The sequence below is a fragment of the Prinia subflava genome, chromosome 1 (genome assembly GCF_021018805.1).
Source record: "Prinia subflava isolate CZ2003 ecotype Zambia chromosome 1, Cam_Psub_1.2, whole genome shotgun sequence".
NCBI lineage: Eukaryota > Metazoa > Chordata > Aves > Passeriformes > Cisticolidae > Prinia > Prinia subflava.
This window is the reverse complement of record NC_086247.1, coordinates 147999279-148026567: the sequence shown is the minus strand read 5'-3', so window position 1 is coordinate 148026567 and position 27289 is coordinate 147999279. Positions and strand designations below refer to the sequence as shown.

The window sequence follows — 27289 nt, the reverse complement described above, 5'->3', positions numbered from 1 at the left end:
AGTTTATTGACTGGTAGATGCAGTGGCAAAAAGACTTTGATATGCCCTGAGAAAAGAGAGGTGAAGCAACTTGCTCAGAAACTCATTTTTAAAATGTGAAACAACTGTTTTAGAGGAACTATTAATCTGTTGGGCTGGATTCATCCTACCCAGATGTGGGCATGAGAGTCTCTAGTCAGTGGAAAATAAGAAACCAGAGCTGAATGTTCCTCTGATTATACAAGGAGTGATGCACACCAAGTTCTAGCCCCTCTGCTCATGACCTACATCACAAAGTTTAACATACAAAATCAATAATAATCTGAGGAGTAAGGGAAGAAAACAAGCAAAAATCAAAGGCAGCCCTTTGGCTCGTCACCCCATCAGTGAAGGTCAACAGCCAAGGCCATGGCACAGTCAGAACTGAGGAAAGGGTCAAAACATGGATTAACAGATTTCCATATTTCACTGCAAACATCGCTGACTTTTAGCACAGAAATGACCAGGAGCACAATCAGGACTTGCTAATATTTACTACAAATACAAAAGTGTAAGTGCTTGAACACTCTGGGGGGGAAGAGGAGAATACAAACACTTTCATTACAATGACCCAGCAATGCAGACTAACTGGTTTTATTAATCAACAAAGTAAAGATCAATATTTGCATACATATATAAGCACTTAAGTGCATCTGTTTCTGCATTACAGCCCTCTGGGTTGCCTTTTCAGTGAGTTAAAGCCATGAGAAGTGTAACTGCTGACACCACACAAGCTACAGGAGGAGTAAATTCACCACACTCCTTTTGAAAAGGCTTCAGTCCAACACATCCTTTTTTGATAGAACAACAAAAAACAAGCTTGCTAAGCTACGACTTGCCTAAGGCTCTTAGAAAAGTATTTCAAAAGATAAAGCTTCTCTAGGTCAAGAGCTGAATTGCTGTTCTTTAAGGTGTCTTCTAAAAGAAACAATGCCCCAAGTGTTCAACTACTTTAGGTCCCAGATGTATCTTACTTTTAACATCTGCACAATACAAATGAAAATCGTTCTTCATTCCACCAGAAGGTAATTTCATTTTTTTTTCAAATCCATCAGTCAGGGTGCTCAGCCATTCACAAGTGATTTGAACCTTAAAAGATTGGACTTTTAAGAAGAAAAGGAAAAAATCCCAAAACTGAATAGCACATTTCCCACAATAACCTGCAAATTTAGAGAGATAAGTTATTGTGTAGAGCTAAACAATATGACAGGGTCTTTTAAAGATGATATGACCTGAAGTTAAACCTACAGAAATGAAGAATAAGTCTATAATCTGAATATTATTTTGAGAAATGCATTTTAAACTACAATACACAGGTGCTAAGTAAAAGATCAAGTGAATTGCAAAAAATTGTAAATGACAAGAAAACAAGTTTTTCAGCTGCATCCAAATAACTACTGCCTCCACTATACTTATATTTCATTACTGGGATTAGAATTCTCTCTCATTATATTAACAGAAGAAAGGAATGAATGAGGTAAAATATAGCTTACAATGCAAAAAAAAAATCTTTTGTCTTGTAAAGAGAACTGTAACATCCTGCTTAGTTGTCTTATCTTTTATTCACATAAAGATTTAACAATCTTACATGCTCTGAACAGCACATAACATTTATTCAGGTTCTGTAAATATCCATAGGTGTAACAGAATAGGCTCTCCTGGAGCTGTTTGAAAAATGTGACTAATTTTCTAAGAATTTTTTCCAACTAAGGAAATTTTAATTTTCTTTACTTTAAAATATTTTGGTTTCCAACAATTTTTCATGTTCTGAAATTGGAGAAGGATGGCTTTCCTCCAATTGCTTCCAAGAAGAAAAGGTAAAGTAACATTATCAAAAAATAAAAAAACAAAACAAAACTGGAGACATTTCTAGTGCTTATAATTTTAAATATTCGAATCAAAATTAACACTTCACTCTAGATGAAAAATAGAAAAGCAATATGCTTCTTTATCAGAAAAAGCACCTGAAGATCTCACTATCTCTCTTTGAAACAGAGGAGGTGGCTGAGCAGCTCAAGTGCTCAGTATTTGGACCTGGTGAGGAGCAAAGTGCAAATCTCCAAAGAGTTATTGATGCCAATAATACACAAAAAAATAAAATTCAGCTGTGAAATGCTTGGCTAAAAGGACAGGACCAGAAAACAGAAATAATAATCTCACAAGTGTTATGAAATAAGCATGGATTGCCTTGCCATTTCTGAGGTCTCAAGTGTAACTGGAAGCTCTGATGGCAACTTAGTTGTCCATTAGCTAAAATTGAAGTGTCTTGTCTTTTCCTGTAAGATTTGATGGAATAACAAAGGAGAAAAATGAGTTGGTCTTAACACATGGGTGTCAACCACATCTCTATAATGCAAAAATTCTGTGGAGAGCCTTGTTATCTAACCTTTCAGCTCTGAAATATATCTTCTCTTAGTTTTAGAGCAGAAATCAGAAATGCTATTTAGAAATAACAGCAGTGCTCCCAGGAAAATGCTCTCCTTTGTAATTGCCATTTAAAATTGCCATTTAAAAGCTGGATAACTGAGATAACACACAACAGAAAAGAGAGACAATAATCTTGGCACTTTTTTGTCTTTGTTATGATGAATGGAGAGGTATGGAAGATCTCTTTTTTTTAGCTGGGTTTAGTACATTTTGTTTTATTTATGCTTCTTTTCCAGGTTCATTTTGAAAATCTACTTCTGTTGGAGATCCATACTCCAGTTAGGTGGGGAAAAATCACAATATACATCATGCCCACATCCTGTGCACCTCTGAGCTAAACCAGGAAAACCAAAGAACAAATATCAGAACTTTGAGATTTAGTTTAAGATTCCACAACCTTCTGATGCCTCTAAAAGATCTTTTGCCACTCCTTTATACATCACAAAAATAATTTTACAAGCTCTAATTACATTTAAGAATCTTTTCTGTGGGTCCATTTGATAGAAGTGAGAATCAGTATGATGGGGATAGATTAGCATAGCTAACAAACTGAAAGGAGTAATTTAGCTTAAAGTCTAATATACTTGTCATTAAAATTTAAAGAAAACAAATACAAAAAAAACTTGTCCCCTATTTATGTAATGTGGGGATGGGAAGGAAAATTTCCCTGTTAAACTGTTACCATGAAAAAAGCCCACACTCACCATCACTGTAATCAATGGGTGCATAAGTTCCTAAAAAAAGGGAAGCTGCAAAGCTACTGACCAAAGAGATTCTCTGCAAAAAAAAAATAGTGAGAAATAGTAAGTCACATCAGTATTCACTTCAAAGAAAATAATTGGAAAGCAAATAAAGTAATTGGAAGCAGCAAAATTATTAGATTACTCAGTTCTGACCATGGCAGTAATACAGCACATATCAACCTAAAAGTAACCCCATGATAAAAGGTGTTAATAGCTCTGCCCTCTGAAACATGCAGAACACACCTTGTATGTTAGCACACCCTGTGTTAGCATGAATCCAAAATTTCAGTCTCTCACAGAACCTCACTTTCAAAGAAAAGCACTTTCTAAGAAAAACACACACAAAAAAAATAACCAACCACACAAAACCCCTTGTGTGTTGATAACAGGAAAAGCACAGAACCATGCTCTGCCCCACCCACAGCACAGGGCTGTCAGCTTTTAGAAGCTCTGGCAAAGCTCTGTGAGCACCTTTAGCACCTCTGCATGACCCCTTGCCTTCCTTCCAGCAGAGAGCCCACAGCTCCCAGGAGTTACTCCCAGGAGCTGGTAATAATCAGCTTTGAACTGAGCCCTGCCTGCAGCTCTGCCCCAGGGCATGCTCCAACTGCATGAAATCAGCTGTAGGGCTGCCCAAAAAATGCCCCATATGACACAAGACACTGATCCACCACGAACCTGCTTCCCCTTCACATCTGCTCTGTGAATTACCAAGTTAACCAGCCACCACCAGGCTCCCTGCATGACCAAGTATTGTCTGTTCCCAAGAAGCTGGCACAAAAGCAGCCAAATTCCTCATTCTGGGCTGTGACTCGCTCAGAAGAAATATGGTTGTCACCCAATAACTAAACAGAATCAAACCTCTGCTGGTGGAGTGAGCCAGAAATGACAGCTTTTTTATTAATGATCACAAAACCACTGCTTCACACAGCATTCAAGGGCAGCCTATAGTCAGAGCTCTAAGAGGGAATGGTTGTAATGGCCAGGAAATTTAATGATGCACTCGCTCTTCGTGCATCTCTCCCCAAGAATATATCACATTGTGCTCAGATAACAAAGGCCTACCTTCTGTGGTGCCCCAGTGGGCACTAGCTGCCTGAAATGGAAGGAAAAAAGGATGAAGTTAAACTGTGAATCAGCCAGCCAGTTTAACAAGCTGACCTACAGAAGCAAAAACATCCACCTTCCACATGTCATTGAGACTGCCAAGCTGTGAAGTGCTCCTTGAGGGTGCCCAAGAGCAGAGAGATATTTTGTGCTTGAACACATCTTGCATAAACTTTATTGCTAAAAGTTGCCATCAGTTCAAACAGCCCTCAAAGTCTGAAATCAGCCTGATCAGTTCTCAATTCCATGGACCCACTTTCCCCCATTAAAATATCTTTCTCTAAATTTAATCTTGTTTAGGATCAGACTGTATTAGTGTTCTGTTTCATCTCATACCTTACTAGTTACTAGGAGAATGTGAAAGAAAAGAAGGAAAAAACTTAAAAATTAAGCATTCTCCAACAAAATACAGAGTCAACTTTGCAGCTCACTTTCTCATGAAATAAACTGCTTCATACAGGGGTGAGATTAAAAAAAAACCAAAACACTCACATGAAAAAAGATTGATGCTATCAAGAACAGAAGTAATGGGAAACCAGGTCTTCCTTACTCCCCTTTGTAACAATGGGGTCTGTGTTTCTCCTTTTCCAGTCACTGGGAACTTCACCAGACTGTCAGAACTTCTCAAATAGGATGGATAATGGCTTAGCCACTTCATCCACCAGCTCCCTCAGAACCCATGGCTGTATCTCATCAGGCCTCAAGGACTTGTGCAGCTTCAGGTTCTTTGGATGGCCTTGACCTTGATCTTCTCCATACTGGGTGGTTCTTCATTGTCCCAGTCCCTGCCTTTGCCTGCTGTGACCCAGGTGATGTGGCTGGAACTCTTGCCAGTGAAGGCCAAGGCAAAAAAGTCATTGAATATCTGGCTTTCTTCACAGCCTGGGTAACTAAGTCTCCCATTTCCCTTTGGAGAGGGCCTACATTTTTCAAAGTCTTCCTTTTATCACTGACACATCTATCAACACTTTTCTTGTTGCTGTTGATGTCCCTGGCTGGATTTAATTTTGTCAGGATTTTTGCTTCCCCAACCTGATCCCTGACTGCTCAGACAACCTTCCTGTATTCCTTTATTAAGGAAATAAAGGCTACTGCCTTTATTTCTACCTTGTCTAGGCTTCCTTTCTGTGTTTGAGTTTGTCCAGGAGCAATTTGTTCATCCACACAAGCCTCCTGATGTTTTTGCCTGACTTAATCTTAGTTGGGATGCATCCCTTCAGAGCTTGGAGGAGGTGATCCTTGAATATTAACCATCTTAGGAGAGCCTGTATCCTTCCAGCAGGCATCCCACCATGTCTCCATGATGCCAAAAGGATCACAGCCCTCTCTCTCCTGTTTATTCCCCATGCCATGTGTGTTTGCCCACATTTAAGCTGGATCACCAATGAAGGTGACTTTAGTGGCTGCTGCTGTCCTTCAGGTGCTCCCCTGCCATCCCTCTCCAGTTCTGGGTATCTCCTTCTGGCACTGGCATCAGTCTGATAGCAGAGGGATGGTCTGAGGCTCTCCTCCCCCAACAACTTCAGTTTAAAGCTCTGTTCATCAGCTTGAGAAATATAACACTTAAAGTAGAACTGATGTCTGATTTTTATCCACCTAACTACTAATAATTTAACAAAATTAAAAAATAAAATAAAATCATCTTAAATTCAAACACAAGAATCAGGATAATCTTTAACAAAAAGGTCTGTAAAAAACATCCACACAAAATTAATTTTAAAAGATTTTCAACAGTATTTTCCAATAAGGGAATTGAAGTTAAGCCAACCTCAGTTTGCTTGTAGACTTCAGGATTCTGGCTGTAAATCTTTGCTATCTGGTTTCCTGTAAAACGCTGAGAAAGAAATGCAAATGCTTAGAAACACAAACCCTAAATGGAGTCAATAATCATTAACTCTGTGTAATGAGTTCAGAACATTGCACTTTGGATATTTAATTTGCCTGATGCATGATGAAAGTCAGTGCACAGCAGGCAATCTGCACTAAACAGGGTATAACACATAGTCTCATTATGAGAATTTTGTTCACCTTTTGAAAAAAAGGCATATGGAAAAGCATTACTATCCATAATTTACATTTCAGAAATGACAGTTCAATGGAATGAATCACACTTATTCCGTGCACAGGAACCAGCACAATTCAAATGCTGCCTTCAAATCCTTGAAAAGGTTTAAGCCACACAATCTATGTACCTGCCTGTGAGGCAGGTGAATTGAAATTAAAGCAGGAAGTTTCACACTCAAAGCAGAAACTCCAGCACAGGCTAAAAACAGATGTAAGAATATTTATTTTTCATGCACGTATTATGTCAAATAATCAAAAAACCTTCTAGCACTGAAAGCTTAACATTTAACAAGTAAAAAATAAACTTGGTACGCAAGGTTAGTGGTACGCAAAGTCTGATTTCAGCACTGACCATAAACCTTGCATGATGATTCAGAAACAGAAATGTCAGTTTGGGAGGTTAAAGCTTTATTCTGTTGAACCAAGAGTATGAGCAGCCAGGTGTGAGGTGCCTGGAGGGCAGCCCTGCTCCCACTCCATAACTCACTGTCACAGTTACAAGCAGGGAAAACTCGGGAAGAGGAGACAAGTTACAATGTACCTCTGACAGTGTCCCAAACTTCTGAAACACTTCTGTTCGGTCAACAGATGCTTGTTAACATCCAGGGAATACTGAAAGGCCAATCTTTTAATTGCAGGAGTAACCTAGAGCTGTGATCCACAAATAGGTGGATGGATTTACCCTAAACAAACCTGTAACACAAACTGAGTTTCCATCCCAACAGAAATGTGGCTACACAAGATGCTCCCAGGGGACAATCAGGCCCTGAGACTTTAGGCATGGCCATCCAACACTGTATTTGGGAACCACTGGCCAAATGCTCACTCCAGCTGCCTCCTGCATCAAAATTTCCAGTGTTTGGTTCATTTCACTGTAAAATTTCCGTATCTTCCTTTGTGAGACTAATGCAAAGCACAGCATGGCTGGAGTTCCTTCCAAAGCTCTTTCATGGTTGATGGGTGATGGTTACCTGCTGCAGTTCCCTGGGATGGTAGAACTGTTTCTACCCCAGGATTCTGCTGGGAGCTTTCTCCCCATCCATTCCTTACCTCATAGGCCCGGGAGCCAGTGGCACTCGCCAGGTGCTGGGCTCCCCCCACGGCTTTCTCCAGAGCTCTGCACTGGGAGGCTGTGCTGGAATCCATCCAGATGGGGCTGTCACTGACTGAAAAACAGCCCTGTAATCGAGAACAGCCTTTATCAGGAAGCCTGATCTCTGAGAAGTCCCTGCTAGAGCAATAAAGACACAGCAGCCGTATCAGCACAGCTCAGCTCTCTGACGTGCCTCCTGCCCTTCTCTCAGCAATTACAGAAAGCAGATATTGGGTAGAGTGTTGGTCAGTGATGAAAAGCTCAACCCAAATTTTGCATCAGAGGGAAGCAGCACTCTTTTTCTGCTGTCACTTCACAGACCCTACAGCATGATATCTCAGTACATCCTCTGGCAGCCAAAACCCCAGCCCCTTCTAGAACTGCAAACCATCAGATTATCTTCCCACAGCTCTGCTAACACATTTCTCTTTAATGCATGGCATAACCACCTGGAAATACAACTGAGGCTTAATACACCATTTATTCCAGCATTTTAACGCCATTTCCAAGAGTTTTGCACAGATGAGACAGCTACAAAACAAATGATTTAACAAATCAGTTACACAAAATCTCCCTTTCAATATATATCTGTCCTTTCTGACCCTGAAGTAAGGAAAGAGGAAAACTGATTCCTCCTAATTTTTCTTTTTACATAAAAGATTGTCAAGTCTGTGTTCAAAGCTCGCCAATCACACACATACAAAATGTTGAGGTTCAACAAGGTACTTGGTTAGGATTTTAAGTCCACACAACATCATACTTACATCCTTTCAGAGGTAAGTGTAAACTGGTCTTTTTTAAGTACATATATTTCTTTATGAAATCACTTGCACATCCTGCAAGGAAACTCAGGTGCAGCAGTCTTTTTCACCTTTTTTTTTTTTAATATAAATATATTTAAAAATATAAAATATTTACAGATTGTTTACAAAAAATATTACATTTTCTAGAAGAACAAAGAGGCTGTTACCCTGACACAGAAAGATTCTGGGACACCCACTGGCACCTGTAAGCTTTTAAAGCAGAACATATTGTCATTTGAGAAAAAAAATGAAATGTCAAAAGCCCTGCAACTGAAGGAATAACTACTACACTTCATTTATGCTGCAGGGGCTTGCAACCCAGCCAAAGAAGAGGAAGAAGGAAAGCAATGTGTAAGGATCAGAAAAAGGACAGTGTAGCCCTCCCTTGAGAGCTTTTGTGCACCTTACCTTTAGTGATTGATGTAAAGGCAGTTCAGATGATGCATTCTTTAAAATCTGGATGCTTCCTTTTTTCCAGTACACACTCCCATGTTGCTGCAGGAAATACAGAAACAGGAGCTGGAGATGCCCTCCCAAGCTTCAAAGTTCATATCCTGATCTTACACTCCAAGGAACAAAAGAACTCTCTACCAAACTAGGACAGAAAACATGGCCCATTTCAAACCAAGGGTCTCATAAAAAGCTCTTATTCAAGACTGAGCAAAGCAGACACTAAACCAGAACATTATTTTGAACTGCAGATTTTTCTAGTGGGAACAATTATTGTACTGCTAATGGCATTAGATACTTATTTGAGGGCTCTTTGAGCTGTAGCCAGGGCTCCACAGTCAACATTTAGTTCTGTGCTATTTCAGCCCTGCCCTCTGATCCATCACTTACTCCCCCTTGCTGGAGGGGGGCAAAATAAAGGGAATATGGACAGGTTGGAAATGCACTCCCTTATTTCATTTGAGCAAGGTGGAGTTACTTGGCAGTCCCCAACTTGTGCTCCACTGAAGAATTCATAACAGAGCCTTGATACCAGCTCTGATTTTCAGACACTTTGCTCAGTCTTTCAACTGCAATCAATGAAACATGGAGATAAAAGCAAGGGTTTTGATTAATTAGTCCCAGATACATCAAGATGAATAACCTAAACCTTGCATGTCAGAATTAGCTATTGCTTTGGTGCTGTCCTCACCCTGAATATCATCTGTGAAAGCTATAAAAGCCTTTGTTGGCTCACTGGAGTACCAGGAGGAGACTGGCTAACTGACTAAAAATCAGGGTGGGTTTTATAAATCTCAAAAAAAAAGGCATTATGCACTACAGGCTAAATCATGGCAGCATTTTTGTCATTTCTGCATCATTTGATTTTTGTTGTTTCTGGGCAGATCCCTGCCCTAGCCCAAAAAACTGCTCAGTTTTTTGATGTTGCTGTGCTTTTAGTAAACTGTGCTCCTCACTGTTTTCTCTACCCCATTTTCCACAAGCACCTGAATCTGCTGAAATTCAAAATAAACCAAGAATTAAAACAATGTGAAGGCAAGCAGTTCTGCACTATGCTGATCTAAACAACTGCACTGCAAACCTCATCCTCCACTCCCACTGCCTTCTAGTGCTTGCTCTGTGTGCTTCAGGTGTCCAGTTCCCCTGAGGAATGTCTGTGGATGCTTATGTAGAAGTTTAGGTCTTATTTTATGCCATTACAGTTTTCTGCCATACAATTGTTTATATTTATCACTCTACCTTATACTCTATCAAAGAAATACAGTAAATCTGAACTTTTCTGTATAAACTAACCTGGCCAGCACCAGACAAAGCTCTGACTTGAGAGAAGTTAAAGCCTGAAGACTTCATCTTTTCCAAGATCATATCCAGAGCCTGCAACAACAAACAGAATCACGGGTGACAGTAACGAGCTATCAAATTATGCATACTCACAATCTGGAATTAAACCATAAATTCATGTCATCACTGATAAGAGTTCATTGGCAGATAATGAGAAATTAGTTAATGACTATGGACTTCTCAAAAATCTGCATAAATTAATTTATTAAGTGAGAGTCCATAAAGGAAAAGTTGAGTCACACAGGGGAAAAATAAGATCTTTAAAGAAGCTGAATCACAAAGATCTGTTCTTTGAATCCTAAATAAGAGGCAAAAATTAAAGAATTCCAATTCATTAAAAAGCACTTTAAGGGTGCTAGACACAAAGCAAGATTATCTTTTTCTGTTCTTACTTTTGAAAATCCGTGAAATCTTAATAGGGTACACCCTGGACCCCATCCTACAAGATATTGGGTAAGCCCAATACCAGTACCCCCAGTGTCAACAAATTCACAATTCTTACCTAGGTAAATTTTTTTCTTGACACATTTTCCTAAAGTTTAAAACCAAAAATTAATCTACCTTTAAATCTTTTAATTTAGATCAACATTTCCCAGACTCTCTTGACAAATGGACCACTGCAAGGCTTCCAAAGAAACATCAGATATACCTATATCATCATATTATTAATTACAACTGTTCCTCTTCATTATATGGTTAAAAAAACCAACTGCAAGCAAATTTACCAAACCTGGGTTAGCTACTGTGGATCACCAACTGGGGGTTCTGTGAATTTTCAAATATTTTAACTATTCAGATCCCTCTAGTAAGACAAATTTACATAGTACCATGTAAGTGTTGCAGAACCTGCACAGAAGTAAGTAAGGCCTTATTTTAAAATAGAAAAAAATGCTGTACTTCAAAATAAACATCAGTCAAAGTTACTGGAAACCAGTGAATAAATTGACCTTTCACCACTTACCACTTGCAACATCAATTGGTAATCAAAGCTTTTTCTAAACAAAATAGTTTAAGTAACTTGGGTGCTACAAAAACACAGATTTAAGGAAGGCAAAGTGACAGCTGCCCCATTTATGTATGAGGGGGAAAAAACAGGTTTTTTTTCAAATGAAGGAAAGTCAGGAAGGAATTTCTCATGCATAGAATGCTGTAATAGCAGAGAGTGAAGAAACAAACAAAAAACCCATCAAAATGTTAGCAATTTCTGCTATGTTTGTTGATAGCATTACTATTTGCATACCAAAGACACAGAACAACACTTCAAAGAAACAGAATGTAAGCAAAAGGATGATGTTGATTTGAGTGACAGGTTCCACTATTGCTCAGAATAAACTTTCATTTCTGTAACAGCAAGGAAAAAGTTGATCCATATAAAGTTTGTTCATACCTTGACCCACATAAGCACTGGTGAAGTGACTGTCAGTCTGTCACTGTGAATATAGACTCCACCTTGAGTCCTACAGAAAAACAGAATGTTTTCTTGGTAAATTCAGCAATTTTTTTTTCCTTGCCAAGCAGACTTCTTCAAGTTTATTAATGACCAAACAGAATTTGCAATGCTTTTATGTTAAGAGCAAGGATCAGTTTTGAAACATGAAAAAGTAAAAGCCAGCTGCTAGGAAGTGACATGTTTAACCCAATTGCAAAGCAAGGGATTTTCAAGGAAAGGCCCTGATCCTAAGATCTGTGATAGAATCCATTGCTCATATTGCTCATTGGCTCCATGAAATTTAGTTACTTCTATCACAATTAGTGACTTGAACCTCAAAGATGAAGCTCAATTTTTGCTGTTAAACCATCAACTAAATAAATGTGTTTTACTGAAATTTGTGATTGGAGGATGATATTTGTCAATCCTAGTCTATTTTTTAAGTAAGTAAATACTGTCATCCTACATCTTAACAACTGAATTTAATTCCAAATATCTTTTAGATGTCCCTCTCATGCAATTTACACGCTGTTCTGAGAGCATCCAACCCAGTCATGTCCACAAGTCTGAAGTTCCAAAAGAAAAAGAATCATTTGTTTATATGTAATATTTTGGGGTATATTTTCTTAATTTATTTCCTGTTGGGAGCTCTTGTTATATTTACATGCAAGGAAGGCACAAGCACATACTACCCTTGCAAAGTGGGAAACATGAACATGGCATGACTTTTTCTATTCCTCCATACATATCAGTGAGACCAAGTAGGGCAACAGCACCCTCACCCCAATCTCCAAAGCTTTAAATTACATTTGTCAAGTAAAATATAAAATATAAAAAGCCTTACTTAAATTCCGGAAGGTCCTTATCAAAATGAACATTATCCTCATAAATGACCCTCAGCTGTTCATCAATAGCAATGACTTTCAACTAGAAGATATAAAACAGGAAGTTAACAAAATCTAGCAATAATTGAATAGCACTGATGACTCATTTATAATAATTTAATTCCTACAGACAGAATCAAAAAGGGAAAAAAAAAACCAAACCCAATCCATACAACTCACTGAAAGTAGGGCATAATTTTACATTTAAAAAGTTATGTGAGTTTCCAGCATGTTACCTATTCAGCAACATGTGAGTTTGTTTGTTTGTATTTTTTTTTTTTCTCCTGTAATGCACAAGATTGAGCTACAGGCATGTGGTAAAGAACAGCAAACATGTTACCAGGTTCATAGCTTGCATCACAGTAGCCAGTTTTTCCTATTCCTCCAAAGAATACAGTATCTCGGATTAAAGATGTCCTACACCTTCTTTTTGTCACCTCCTCTTTTTTGCCTCATCTTACCCAGGAACCTTACAGACCCTTTAGGGTACCTTGACCATCTTTCCTGCTCCCCAGATGATGAGCAAATCAAACTCTGCCCGTTTGGCAAAGCTCAGAGGGCATTACAAGTGTATTTTGAGGTACTGCAACAGAAGGCAACATCCTCAACTCCACAAAGCTGAGCCTTCTTGTAAGCATGAATTAGAAGGGTACCACAACCTTTCCTCATCTACCTTCACTGAAGTTCACCTAGTTCTGAAGCCAGTAAGAGCTGAGAAGAAAAGCAAGAAGGAAGCTCACATTCTGTGCCTATTTCAACCAGGGGGAGAGTGCAAACTGCTGTTAAAGGAACTGATTAAAAGAAACCTACAAGGACTGTCATCTCAAGGAGCTGCATTCGAACAACAAAGCCAGCCCCGTTTTTACCATAGCAGTGTAGAGCCATTATCTGTGCCCTGGCACAACTCATTACCAACCTGCACTAGCTTAAAAATGGCACTGACCCACTGCAGCCTAATTGGCTCTCTGCTTGCAGCATGTCCCCGTAAAAACACTTGATCAACCTAACCTGGATGTGTCTTTTCAAGCTCCCAAACTTCAGCATAACCATAATGGTGATTTATGCTCGAAAAGCTATTTTTAACATATTCAGGCCTCTGAACAATTTCGGGATAGTTTCTATTCGCAGTGCAGCAATACCTGGCTGTGCAGAAACCTGAGCATCCAGGCTCACAGTCTTGATTCACACAAGTACACTGGGAAGCCAGGTTTGGGTGAAAATCTCAGCTCTTATAGCAGCAGGCAGAGGGGTCTTTATAGCCTACATGTAGAGAAGGGCCACAGCCCTGTTCTCCAGGATTTAACCCATCCTTAGCAGGATGGGGAAGCAGGACATATTCAGGCATAGAACCCACTGCTTCAGATGGGGCAAACAGAAAGGGATGAAGTTGAAGGTGATATGAGAACAGCCAGGTGCATGCACTGTATGCAAGCCATGGACATCTTAAAACACACAAATCGCTCAGAATTATTACAGCCATAAGCTAAAACACAGGAAGTTCCACCTCAAAATGAGGAAGAACTTCGTGGCTGTGACAGAGCACTAGAACAGGATGCCCAGGGAGGACAGGGAGTCTCCCTCTCTGGAGACATTCCAAACCTACCTGGACATATTCCTGTGTCACCTGCCTTGGCGGGAGGGTTGAACTGGATGATCTCAGAGGTCCCTCCCACAGAATTGGTCAGTTTGGAGGGGCCATAGGGGATCATCCGCTTCAACCTCCCTGCTTTAGGGGGTTCATCCCTGAGTACATCGTACACGATTCCGTATAGACATCTACTGACTATCTCCAGCGAGGGAGACCCCACAGCCTCCCCGGGCAACCCAACCCTAAGGATTGTGTGATTCCGTGGATAATGTGGCCTCAGCAGTGTCGGGTGCGAGCCCGGGGCAGGGAGCAGCGCCCCGGCCGGGGCGGGGACCGCGGGCAGCCGCGCACGGCGAAACCGGCGGGGAAGGAGGAGAACGGGCACGGAAGGCGCGGGGAGGGGACGGAAGCGGCCGGGAGAAGGAAGGCCTGGCGCGGTGGCGGCGGGGAGCGCCCAGCTCATCCCCGGCACGCCGCCGGGGCAGCCGCCCTTCCGCAGCCCGCAGCGCTCGGAGGCGCCGCGGGCAGCGCAGCCCCGCAGGGCAGGGCCCGCAGCGGCCGGGGCGGCCCCGGGCCCGGCCGGGGCAGGGGAGCGGCGGGGGAGGCGGCGCGGTACCTGCTGCGTGCTGAAATCCCAGCCCAGGTAGCAGGGAGCGGCCATGGCACGGCACGGTCCCAGCCCTCAGCCGGCAGCCGCGGCAGCGAGCGGGAAGGGGGCGGCTCTGTTGGCCCGGCCTCCCCGGGCAGGAGCGGCCGGCCCGGCCCAGCGGAGCGGCGGCATCGCGGTTAATGAGTGCTCAGGGAGCGGGACGAGGGCTCCATCCCTCGCACGGAGGGGCCGGGAGGAGCTCGGAAGGTGGATAGGGGCCATGGTGGGGTGATGCTGCGGGGGATTTTCCCGAAGGCGGGCCCGTTCCCCGCCGCGCAGCCCCGGGTCGCACACCGGGGCGAGGTGATGCTGTCCCTTCGCTCCAGTTTGCGCGGAGTAGGGAGCTGGGTGGTGGCCCACACATCATCAATGCTTTACACTGTGTATACATTTTAACAAAGGCGTCAGCTGTCCATGGTTACAAATTATATGACTTTTCCCTTCATTTGAGTCTGGGTGCGTTTTGAGTTGGCAGTCCCTGGGCTGATGGTCGCGATTACCCACTGCTGTAATCACTTTTCCTCCAGTTACTCCTCAATTCCGCTGAATTCACTGCGGGTGGCTCTTGCCCAGCCCATTCATCTTGGGACTGTCTTCCCTTTTCCTTAAAACAGCAGATCAGCCAAGCACACGGAATTCACAATGCAGCTGCTTAATCATAACTGTCCAGCTGCAGCCACTGGTAAGCAACAAAAACAAAACACCTGCAAAGTTTGATACAAACCCCTGCCCAAATCCTGAGGGGCTTGGGCTCAGGATGATGGGATGGTGGGATGATGGGATGGTGGGTCACACTGTGCCAGGGGCAGCTGAGCACAGATAACCAGCACCCACACACGGGCATCCCCAGCAGCAGCACCCAGGCCAGTGAGAGAGAAAACAGCAGAGCTGCTAGGCAGGAGCCACCCAGGAACCAGAACCAAATCAAAACGAGCCACCTCAAGCCACAGTCCCAAGGAATTAATTAAATTTTAATATCCCGTTACTGCAATTAATATCCCACAGCCCTGTCATAGTATCACACTCTAATCAGCACAAAGCATTCCATTAAAAAACACAGTATTGTTATTTTGGCTGAAGTATTGTTTTCTAGTTCGCCTTTTTTCACTTGGGTGGGTTGGGGAGGTTTCAGAGTTTTGTATTATCTGCTATACCATGTGACAAGCAAAGTGATATTCTTTAATCAAAAGAAGACTCATCTAAAATACACTTCCATTCCACAGTCAAGGCAGTATCTCAGCAGAGCCTTAATTAAGTCAAATAGGTTTTGCATGCCCAGGATCTTAAACTATTTTTGCAGTACAAACACTTAATTTGAGATAGCTCAGTTGGTCAGAGCATGGTGCCAATAATGCCAAGGTTGTGGCTTTGATTCCTTTATGAGCCATTCACTTATGAGTTGGATTTGATGATCCGTGTGGGTCTCTTCCAACCCAGAATATTCAATGATTCTAATTATAAAATATTATGAAATTTTGTCATAGAGTGAGCATTTCAAAATATATCCAGCGATTTCTCAAAGCCCTAACACCCATAGATTTATACTTTCAATATTTCTAGTTAGTGTTGCAAAGAACAACCTTTAGAACAATGGCCCACCAGGCAGTGGTGGAATTTCCTGCCCCTGAAGAGCTCATGCTGGATGAACCTGTCCTGAACAAAGGTCTCACTTAACCAGAGGCTGTGAAGGCTCATGTTTTTGAAATGTTACCAAGAACTGTTTCCTCAGTGTAATTTATACCAGAAAACAAAGGATCAAATAACACACAGAGGCTGGGTTTTTTATTAATGTAGAATGTGGCTGGTGAGCCAGGGAGGAGAGGTTTGCTCAGCCCTTTCACTGGCTGCACAGTCCCTGTAAACAGTAACAGATTCAAAGGCTGAGACTTCAAGTGCTGCAAGTTTCAAAAGATTTGAAAAAACAAAAAGAACCTGAAGTCTGTAAGTCTGAATTTAAGAATGATGAATGATTTCTGGAAAAGAGAAATTAGTAGATTTTAATTTTTTAAAAGGATGTATTGGCTAGTAGAAAGGGAACCAGAGTTTACAAATAAAAAAAAAAATCTTATGAGGGTGTAAGAATCAGTTTTATTCTTGAGCAATCAGGTCAGAATACTCTCAAAAAAACCAAGAAATTGCTTGACTTAAACAGCACAGAAAAGCTGGGGCTGGAATAGCCTCCCTTGTATTATCGATCTCATTAATTAGGAACAAGGGGCCAAGACAAGCCAGGAGGAGAATCCACTGGAGAACAAACTAGGAAGGTTATTGTTGCTACTTTCACTGTTCATGTTTCTCAAAAGAAAGGAAGGAAGTTTGGGGAATCAATGCCTTACCCAATCACTCTTGCCCATCTTTTCATCAAGGCAGTGTTGTCTCAAATGTGTTCTTTGAGTATGGAAAACGGGCATTGCTGCTGCTCTTCCTGGACTCAAATTCATGCTTACAGATAGTGCCATAGCCTCCAAAAATGTTTCCTGAAAGCCAAGAAGGTTTAGCTGTGCATTTATCAGTGAGGCTGCATTCATGTACTAGTGATGTTTTAGCAGTGACAAATCCAGAATTTCCAGAGGGGATGGACAAAATGCCGTTTATAATTGAAATGTCACCACTGCAGATTAACAGCTTGAGGCAAAGCACAGATTAATCACTCAAGACACATGGAGCAGGGTAAAGGGAAAGGCAAGTTTATTCCTTTTCTTATTAACTAGTTTCTGACCTGATGGAGAAGCAATACTTCCATGCTTTCCTAGGCCCCTGGCTGTTTAGATAAGTTACAACTAGGATGCCAATTAAAGCTATTTTTTCTTACCCCACTGTCAAGTTAACTGCAACTGCACATTTATATCAATTCATTGCAAAACATAAATTAACTGTATTCCACATTCATACATACTGAGATTTTTCACTTTTTATTCTCACTTTCAGTATCAAAACCTGCCTCTGATCTCAGCTGCACCCGGATACGAACTCAGATTTAACTGCACTTTTCAGCTTTGCACAGGGGAACTCCTTCAAAAACAGTGATAGCCTAAATTCCAGGCTTCATTATCATCACATCATCTGAGACATGCCAAGCTAGAGAGCAGATAGACCAGACCTTTGCTATAAATTAGGATGACAGCATTGACAGCAGTCCAGCTAACCTCATTTACACTGGCTACATAATTTAATGGGATGTGGAAGGACTCACACCTTCACAGGAAGCCCATGGGCAACTACAAAGCTAACAATCTTCCTGCTTCCAGAAGTAGATTTTGGGCACCTAACTAGTTATTTCAAGCAGCAGGGCAGCCAAGAGTTTCTAAGCCCCAAGCAGGTATTCCACGTTGGTGGATCAGCATGGGTGGGCCCAGCAGAAGCAATGGGACAGGTAAGAGTCACTGCAAACAGACTTAAGTATGAACATGCAATAAATCAAATAAGCAGCCTGTGTTAGTATAAGCATTTTTAAGTCTGCCAGCAGAATTATCCTTTTCCCAATAAGAAATCTTGTGGCTCTTTAATTAGCCTCAGAAACATGAAACATAGTAAGCTGGGCCAGATGCAAGCCAACCTTTTTGCCAAGTAACCTGAATCATGTGCACTGCTGCTCATGAGGAGGGAGATGTTTACAATGTTAAGCTCCAAGGAACACAACAATAACACATTAACACACCACGTTAAAAAAATAATTTCAGCCTGAGCACTAGACCTACCTGCTAGAAAAATATCTGAACAATGGCAGTGCTCTAAAGGTCATTCCCTTTCTACTTGGCATTGCAAGTACTCTTATCACAAAATCTCCAGCAATGTTTAACCAAGTACTGAGAATATAAAACACCACAGTACCAAAAATTAAAAGATGAAGTTTCTATTATTTTTATTGAGATGGCATTATAACAGCAAAAGTGTTTGTCTTTCCCTAAATATGTGCTTATCTGTTGAAGTTATTTTTGCACATGGTCTTGTGGTAACCACTATGTTTGTCCATACCTCCAAATGCAGTGGAAAGTCTCATTATTCACTCTGTAAGAATAAGAACTTGATGTTTAAAAGCAATGGATTGAGATGGCTAGTTTTTTACTGACTGTACTGTGAACACCTGAACGTGAGGAAGAATTTTGTTGCTGTGCAGGCTGCCCAGAGTGGTTGTGGAGTTGTAGAGTCTCCCTCACTGGAGACATCCCAGGACCCTCTGAACACAAATCTGTGCAATGTGCCTTAGGACACCCCTTGGCCAGGGATGTTGGCCCAGACAACCCCACTGTGGTCCCTTCCAACTGATCCACTCTGTGATTCTGTGAAGGCATCTACTAAGATCCAGCAAAATTCCTGTGAATGAGTTCCACAAAAGGAAGCCCAGAGCACAGTTGTTGCAGTTGTAGAGACTAAAAATGTAGATTATTTAAGTATAGTAATTACTCCACAAACTTACTGGCTGATTTAATTTTTTACATGTGCATATTCAATATGCCAGGTGTGGCACTGCATTAACCAGTTAAGGCCCTTTACAGAGAACAGAGAATTTCATGAGGAACTGGTGCAGGATTCCATACAAAAGCACACAAATAATGAGTACAAGAAAAGAATTTAAATGATGGCTCAACTACACAATCTCAACTATACCATCAATTTCGTGGGTATTGGTCAATTTGCAGCTTTTATTTGATCATGTACATAACATCTCCCAATTTCACTTCTATTGAATTCAGCAGATGTTTTGACTTCAGTGGATACTGAATCAGGCGCTGTGGAATTGTATCTGGTTTTATATACTCGGGTTTTACAGATGTAATTTCCTTGACTCGATTAGGCTACCAGTGATTATGAAGTGCAGTACAAAGTCCTCAAGAGACTTCTGCATGGAAGCCAAGCAAAGGATGCTTCTGAATAACAAATTATGTTTAGTATACTTTCCTCCTCTGCACAGACTTCAAGTCCACATTCATTCTCACAATAGTAACAGTACTTAACCATCCTCTTTGGAGGACTATCCTAACTACAGCCATTTACAAGGCTTATTAAAGTTAACTTATACACCCAGCAGAGTTTCTTGAAGATGAATACCAAAGTGGTTTGTGTTCCAGTGTTCAAAAGCAAATATCTCAGAAGTAAGATGGTGTCATCCAGATAAAACTTTTCATTAACAACAGATTAACCAGTTCTTTCATGCTGTACTTGATTCTTATCAAACTTCACTTACTGATAAGTACATCTTATTGATTAAAAGCAATCAAAGATAAACTCATTCCTACTCAAACAATCTCTGAATTGGAAACTAATAAGAGACAAACCTTGCTCTTTTCAGCACCATCCTGCAAGGACCAAAAATCTTGCAATCAAGGGTGAGTCAAAATCCTGTCATTTTTAGGTGGAAAAATCAAGGCAGAAAAGTTACAATGCTTATACAATTTATTTTAGACCCTGCTTGAAATTCCCACAGAATTCCTATATGCCCATTATGTCTCCTGGGAGAACAAATAACCACAGGCTGTTGTCACCTCCCAGAACTGTAACCTTCATAACTCCATGGATAGGAAACAGTCAGAAAAATATTTGGTATAGAAGAGAAAGAGGCCAGGGGAACTGTGAGGGAAGCTGTCAGAAGTTCATTTACTTAAAATCTCTAGCTGGTAAATATGATCACTTTTTTCTTAGGCTTGTCTCTGCACATTGTAACTTCTAAAATGGAATTTCATAAGTTCTTGGTGGGCAAGGATAGCAGAGCTGTAAAATGAACAATTCCTGACCCTCGGTTTTGGAGGCTGGTTGTTTGCCCAGGAAATTCCAGTCCTATCAATGAGACAACCAACAGAGGGAGCAGCCTTCTAACAAAGTAAATTTCATCATTTTAGTTTACTTTCTGTAGCAACTAACATTCCAAAGAAATATGATTTAATCCTCAGCAAGTCAAGACATAAGAACAGAGGTTTTTAAATGCTGCTTATGTCAGGCACAAAAAAACATATGCAGAACATCTGCTGCATTTAACTCCTCTCAAGCAGCACAACTGAATTTGACATGCAGGAATACAGTAATTTCTGTTTGACCACATTTACCATCCATAAAAAGAAAAAAACCAAAGAATGTAAAGGAGACTGGATAGCACCAAGCTCCTGACACCTGCAAAGCCAGATAAGTGAATACTAAATCATAGAATCACAGGATACCAGGTTAGAAGGGACCTCAAGGATCAGCTGGTCTAATCTTTCTTGGCAAAAGCATGTAAAGCACAAGATATTTGGTATGAAACCCTCAGTGCTAACTTGGTGTGCTTGATTTAAGCCTTTAGAGACACCCAGGCAGAGTGCAGGATCAGAGATATTTGGTATATGCCTACCTACACGCACTACTTGATTATATTTATCTAAAGACACAAGGAATCAAATGGGTATTTAGAATCCTATCAAGGAAATGTGAAAATGGACTACATGCAACCCAAGCTCACCAAACCTTCAGAGGGACCTGAAGGACAGCTAGTCCCTTCCTTTGACAGACTTGAACCCTTGAGGTCTGAAAGCACAGGAAAGATCAGATCAGAGGAAACATCTCAAGATCATTTTGAAAACTTCCATCATAGGATCCTTCACCCCACTAGCAAGGACACACAGAGAGCACCAGGAATAATCTTGCAGCATCAGAAAGTCCTGTGCTCTACTCACAACACGCCGTAACTGGGGCATGCTTTAAGGTTGTGCTTTCAAACAATAGAAATGTGTGTGCTCTTATCAAAAATCTCACTAAAAAGTAAACAATTCCTATTGATTCTGCTAATACTGCCTGGAATCCAAATAATAGTAGCCACCTTGTTTCTATCTCTCTTTGTATTATTACATTTTCAAGCAATAAAATAGTCACTTTCTTACACTTCAAGACTGCAGGTAAATAAAAATTTTAAAAGCACTGTAGAAAGCTGGAGAAAGGGGATTATCACAGTAACTTTGATTTTCCTTCTCAGTGCCAGCTAAGACACAGATATTTGTATTCTGTCTTTTTAACCTGCACGAACAGTGCTGAATATGTCTATAATTCAGCACATGAATATCATGAATAATATAGTTCTAGTCTCAGGTGTGCAGTAAAACCCAGTGTTATAGGAAGTGCATTCAATCAGTTAACCATTATGAGCATTTTTAATTATCTTTAAATCAACAATTATTCCTAAAAGGTCCTCCAAACAATTTTTAATAAAAAACTAATTTACTACACACAAATTAATTAGGAAGAGATAAAATTAGTTGCATCTTTTTAAATGAGATTTTGCAACCAAGGTCAAGGGCAGTAAATATCTACTTCAGGTTCTAAAAGCCACAGCTTTTGGACTATGAAGTATTCTCAATTTTTTTTTGCCTGAAGGAAATGAAGAATTGGTTCCATTGTGAAGGAAGAAAAGACCAAAGGGAAATAGGGCACTTCAGACTTCAGTGGATAATCAAGTGAAAACCACTCAGATGATGTTTTGATCAGGAAATTTGTTCAATTAAAAAAGAACAAGTTTTGACACAAACCTAATCACGGCAATAAATTTTCAGAACCTTTAGTGCTGTTCAGAGATAGATGTGCCAGTGCTAGAAAACAGCTTGGCTGCTTGTACTCCTCAGCAACCTAGAGCATCCCAAATGGAGATCTCTGTTTCAGTCTCAGGCAAACACAGCCAGGCCACTCCAATAGTGCCACCTGCTGCGTACTGGGAAAGCGTACAGGGCTCTGGAGCTCCAGGTAACTCGATTTAAAGACTGATTTAAAAAGAAATCACACGGTGGCAATGTATGACAACACGAATTTATTTTTATTTATAAGTAATACCTAAACAGGCAATACCTGAAAGGAAGTTGTTCCACTATGATGTAAGAACAGGACCTATGGGTAATCTGTTTTGAAGTTTATCCCAGTGGCATAATAAGGATTAGCTACATCAGCTCACTACACATCAAAGTCACAATTAAGCTCATGTACTTTCTGATGTCATGCAGATTAGAGCTGCAATTCATTTTATTAATCATATCATGGTTTCAAATTATTCATAGAAAACACACACACGTGTATATATATATATATACACACACAAACACATGCACACCCCCAGAGACCGAATCAATCACATCTCAAATCCTGTGTGCAGTTTTGGGCCTGTCACAACAAGAAAGACATTGCTGGAGTGCATCCAGAGGAGAACAACTGAGCTGGGAACAGGCCTGGAGCACAAGTCTGATGAGGAGCAGCCTGGGGGCTCAGTCTGGAGAAAAAGAGGCTCAGGGGGGACCTCCTGACTCTCAACAACTCCCTGACCAGAGGTCATAGTGAGGTGGGGCCGGTCTCTTCTCCTGGGTAACAAGTGGCAGGATGAAAGGAAATGGCTTCACATTGCAGGAGAGTTCAGATTGGATTTCAGGAAAATCTTTTCCTGGAAAGGGCTATAAAGCATTGAAACAGGCTGCACAGGGAAATGGTGGAGTTACCATCCCCAGAAGTATTCAAAAAACTTGGGGAATGGCACCTGAGAACATGGTTTAACAGTGAACCTGGTGGTGCTGGGTTGCATTGCTGATCTTACAGGTTTCTTCCAGCCTTAACAATTCTGTGAAGACTGCTCACAAGTTTTCCCTGAAAAGCAAACAAACTGCAGCATATATGAGATTGTGTGAGCTAATCCTGTTTGCAGTTCCTGCACTCTGCTGTACCACCTGGGCTCATTCCCTTCGTTTCACTGGCCATCTGCCTCCTTTACCTGGTTTGTGGTTTTCTTGCTCACCCCTGCAACTGCTGGGGAGGGGACTGGCCTGTATAAACCATTCACGTGCCTGTGTGTGATGGCTCTTCCGTGATCCTGAGGGAATGGCACAGCACAAATAATTAATAATAATTTCTGATCAGATGCAAACTCGTTACATGTTAAATGCTCTTCTAATGAGAAGTGAAGCTCACGTCTCTGAAGACAGAGCCCATTTTTCAGGTGTAAGGATGCTATCCCAGTCACTCCTGCTACACACAGGCAGGCTGCACAAGTGACTTTCACAGGAGGTCAGGGAGTCAAATAGCGTGACTGGAATTTTAAAAAGGTTGGGTAACTTTTATGACCATTAATAATGTTTGTATCGAATGCCAGCTCAAACTGTAATGAGGTTAATTAAATCTCCTGTCCCAATGTATAAGCCAACTGCCTGAAGGTCCAGAGGCAGACTCCATGTGACAACAACTCAGAACACTGGACAAACAAGGCAATTGAGGCACTGCCTGCTAGAGAGCACCAGTGTTTGTCCCTGCTGAAGGCAGAGTATCAAAGCAGATCTAACAAAGCCACAACACATCAGAACAATTCTAACATGACATGCTTCTTCTGAGGTAAAGAGAAACCAACTTCAGGAGTAACCACAGTGTCTGACAGAGTATTGTGTTTACTGTTCTCTCCCTGGCTAAGGCAGGAAAGGACTGCAGCTGAGGTAGGTAACACAACTATAACACAAGCATATTGGGAGGGCAGGAGTAATTATTAACAAGTCAGCTACAGCAGACTTACACATGTGAGCCTGCTGAGCCTTCCCAGAGCTCTGTGCACTGCATATCTGGAGTCTTGTCACCTGCAGACACAGAACTTCCAAGGGGATTCCCAAGATCTGCAGGATTTCATCCTGATTCAGTCAGTCATTTATGATGCAACCCAAGGAATCAGCAGGAGCAAGTGAACTGTCTGAGCTCAGGCAGCTGGGAAGCGCAGGCGTGTTGAACACTCTCACCAAAGAGAACGGCTGCAACATCTCAAGCTCCTGCCAAAAGCCTCCTCTGAAATCAGCCACTGCAGCACTTTGGGATCATCAGCAGAGTTCTGCCACAAAATGCATGCCAGCCTGCAACAAACTGAACTTTTACCCTTTCCCAAACAGGAAAGGGCCCAGAATTTCTGAAGCTGCAAGGAGGCTTGGGTTATATTTCTTACAATGAAGATATTCAGTAACACCTAAATCATAGTCAAAAACTTGACTAAAACTTAAAATAGTGAAGTACTCTTCCTAGTTATATGGGTCAACCTGCTGGGATTTTACTACTTTTATTAGCTACAGAAGATCATGACTACATAATCTTTAATATCTTTATAACTTTTAAAATCAAGGAATACAACCTCTACTCATTTCTGTTGTTATTTAATGAGTCTTAGGTAAATGGCATCTTCTTCTTATATATAAATTTTATAGTAACATATTGTTGCTTCCCAACCACCCCCAATATTTTGCTAGAAAACACAACTTGGAATTTATTTCTCAGTTCTCTGATACCATCTAACCATAACACATCTTTCTGTTCTTACCGTGTGTGCACACAGGGAATGTAACCATTTCAACTACACAAATGTAACTGTAGTAGCACAACTGATTTTTTTTTTAGACAGGATTTAACATCTTGCCTAGTGAAGAGAAAGTTGTGCGGAGACCTCATCGCAACCTTCCAGGATCTGAAAGGAAGCTGGAGAGGGACTCTTCATCAGGATTGTTAGTGACAGGACAAGGAGCAATGAGTTCAAATTGATAGAGGGGAAGTTTAGGCTGGATATTAGGAAGAAATTCTTTACTGTGAGGGTGGTGAGATATTGGAACAGGTTGCCTGGGGAGGCTGTGGATTCCCCAACCCTGGCAGTGTTAAAGGACAGCCTGGACAATTCCTTGAGCAACTTGGTCTAGTGGGAAGTGTCCCAGCCCATGGCAGGGTGAGTTGGGACAAGATAGTCTTTAAGGTCCCTTTCAATCCTTAACATTCCATGATTCTATAAACTTCTCTTGCACCACAACAGCACCACAAACCTGTGCAAGTTTTCATAACTGAGTGGTTATTACCAGTCTAACAGCTGTGGTTTACATCCTTCTAGACACAAGCTCGTCTCAGCCAGAAAAATAAAATATTCCCTCACAAAGTATCTTGAAAAGTAACCAGTGGATGAGTAAAAGCCTATTGTCAAAGTGATAGGAGTGTTATCCATTTCCAAGATAAACTACCATTTTCTTTCATGCAAGGCAGCTTCAAACCATAAATGTTCCTTACAATTCCACTGACTTTAACCCAGTGGGTTAGAGCATGGTGCTAATAACACCAAGGTTGTGTGTTGCAGCCGTGAGGCCTGGTAGGGCTCTCTGGCAGTCAGTAGCCTAAGGGCAGAATTGCTAGTCATGGTGACTAGGCCAAAATAACCCTTCTCCTGTGCTTGGACCCTCTCTTATCTCCCTGTAAGACAATAGGTCACTTTCTACCCCGACCCATACTATTGGACTCTTTCTCAAAACCTTGGTACCCTATAAAAACCCCACTTTGCCCCCAGCTCAGTAGAAGTGCTGTCCCTGAAACCCTTCACGGAGGATGCCAATAAAGATTCATCTGTGGAACTTCATACAACTCTTCTCCTCTCTCTCCCTGCGTCTGCCAAGGCACCTTAGCAAGCTTATGAGCTGAGAATCACTGCAAAAGAGCTGATCACTGCTAAGAGCTGAATATCATTATAACCAAGCTTGCTAAGTGTTGCCTGTGCCTGGGAGCTTTGCCGGAGTTGCTTGGGCAGGGGGGTACGTAGGTGCACCCCTAACCAGGAACAACCAAGGCAGCTGAGACCGACTGAAGCTACTGGGAGAAAAACAAAAGTTGTGGGCTTGATCCCTGTATGGACCATTCACTTCAGACTTAATGTAAGTCCCTCACAACTCAGGACATTCTGTGATTCTGTGATTCTGTTGTGCTTGATGGAGGACACTACATCTGGAGATGTTTGCACGGACCCATCTGAGCCTACACTTCCAGCACAGGAGATTCACAGCTCTAAGTGTATCGCAGGACTTGAAGCCCACAAAACCGGAAAAATCCATGGTGGAACCCCCTGCTGTTTGCTCCGGCCACACATCACACTGTTCACTGTGACAATGGCGCCTGGCGCGGTGTCCCCAGGGCAGGGTTCCATCGGAGCCGCCGCTGCTGTGCCCGCAGCAGCTCCCGCCCTGCTCCCGGGAAGGGGCTCAGGGAGCACCCGGCTGGATCCCCGAGCATCCCCGCAGGCTCTGCCGATTCCCTGGGGTGCAGGTGGGTGCCCAGGGCTGCTGTGGGGCAATCCCGGCTCAGGGGGTGCACAGGACGCTGCTTTGGTGCCTCCGCTCCCGCAGACACGAGGGATGTGTCAGCGCCTTTCCTCCTTTCCTCCTTGTCTTTAGGAAAAATTAATGCTGGTTTAGTAGCCTGCATTTATTAGCCAACCATTCTGACAATTCTCTGCCCCTCCCATCAACAGTTTAGCTTTCAAGCCTTATTTCTCCCCTTGGTTTATGCCAGACAAAAGGTAAATGTAGAGGATGACATTTTAGCTACAAAACCCCAGTCTTGCATTCCATGTGGATCTTAGGAAACACCTCTGACTGTTTACTAATATTAACTTTGAGACAGTGCTTTTAAACGCTTATCAAAAATGTGCCACTGCATGAAAATGAGCAGATGCACAATTGTATTAAAACCACAGTTTAACTGCATTTTTTCACATACAACTGTCTTGGGCCCTTGATGTACCTATTTCAGGGACAAAAACTTGCAGTAAACAGCCCAGGCAAAGCTTTATACTTCACCTGATATGATTGTTTCAAATGTTTGATAAGTTTTTCAAATTTTTGCCTCATTATGAGATAATACTGTTAAAAGTTCATTTAGTTTCAAAATTTAGCTTACCATGCATTTTAAGAGTTTGCTCAG

The 27289-nt window shown here is 41.6% G+C and overlaps 1 protein-coding gene across 4 annotated transcripts in view; it reads right to left on the bottom strand.

The window, feature by feature from the left end:
- The window catches only part of XYLB (xylulokinase), an 86055-nt gene extending 70938 nt beyond the window's left edge, over nt 1-15117 (bottom strand). For all 4 annotated transcript variants that reach the window (XR_010082728.1, XM_063416382.1, XM_063416401.1 and 1 more), the window contains exons 1-8: nt 14564-15117; nt 12320-12402; nt 11434-11503; nt 9999-10079; nt 8664-8750; nt 7410-7538; nt 6064-6129; nt 3150-3222 (exon numbers count right to left, since the gene is read on the bottom strand). Coding sequence is in view for 3 of the 4 variants with exons in the window: in XM_063416382.1 (XP_063272452.1) it covers nt 3150-3222; nt 6064-6129; nt 7410-7538; nt 8664-8750; nt 9999-10079; nt 11434-11503; nt 12320-12402; nt 14564-14608 (634 nt within the window). In the remaining variant the exon portion in view is untranslated. The remainder of the gene's footprint in view (nt 1-3149; nt 3223-6063; nt 6130-7409; nt 7539-8663; nt 8751-9998; nt 10080-11433; nt 11504-12319; nt 12403-14563) is intronic.
- Between the last annotated feature and the right edge of the window lie 12172 nt (nt 15118-27289).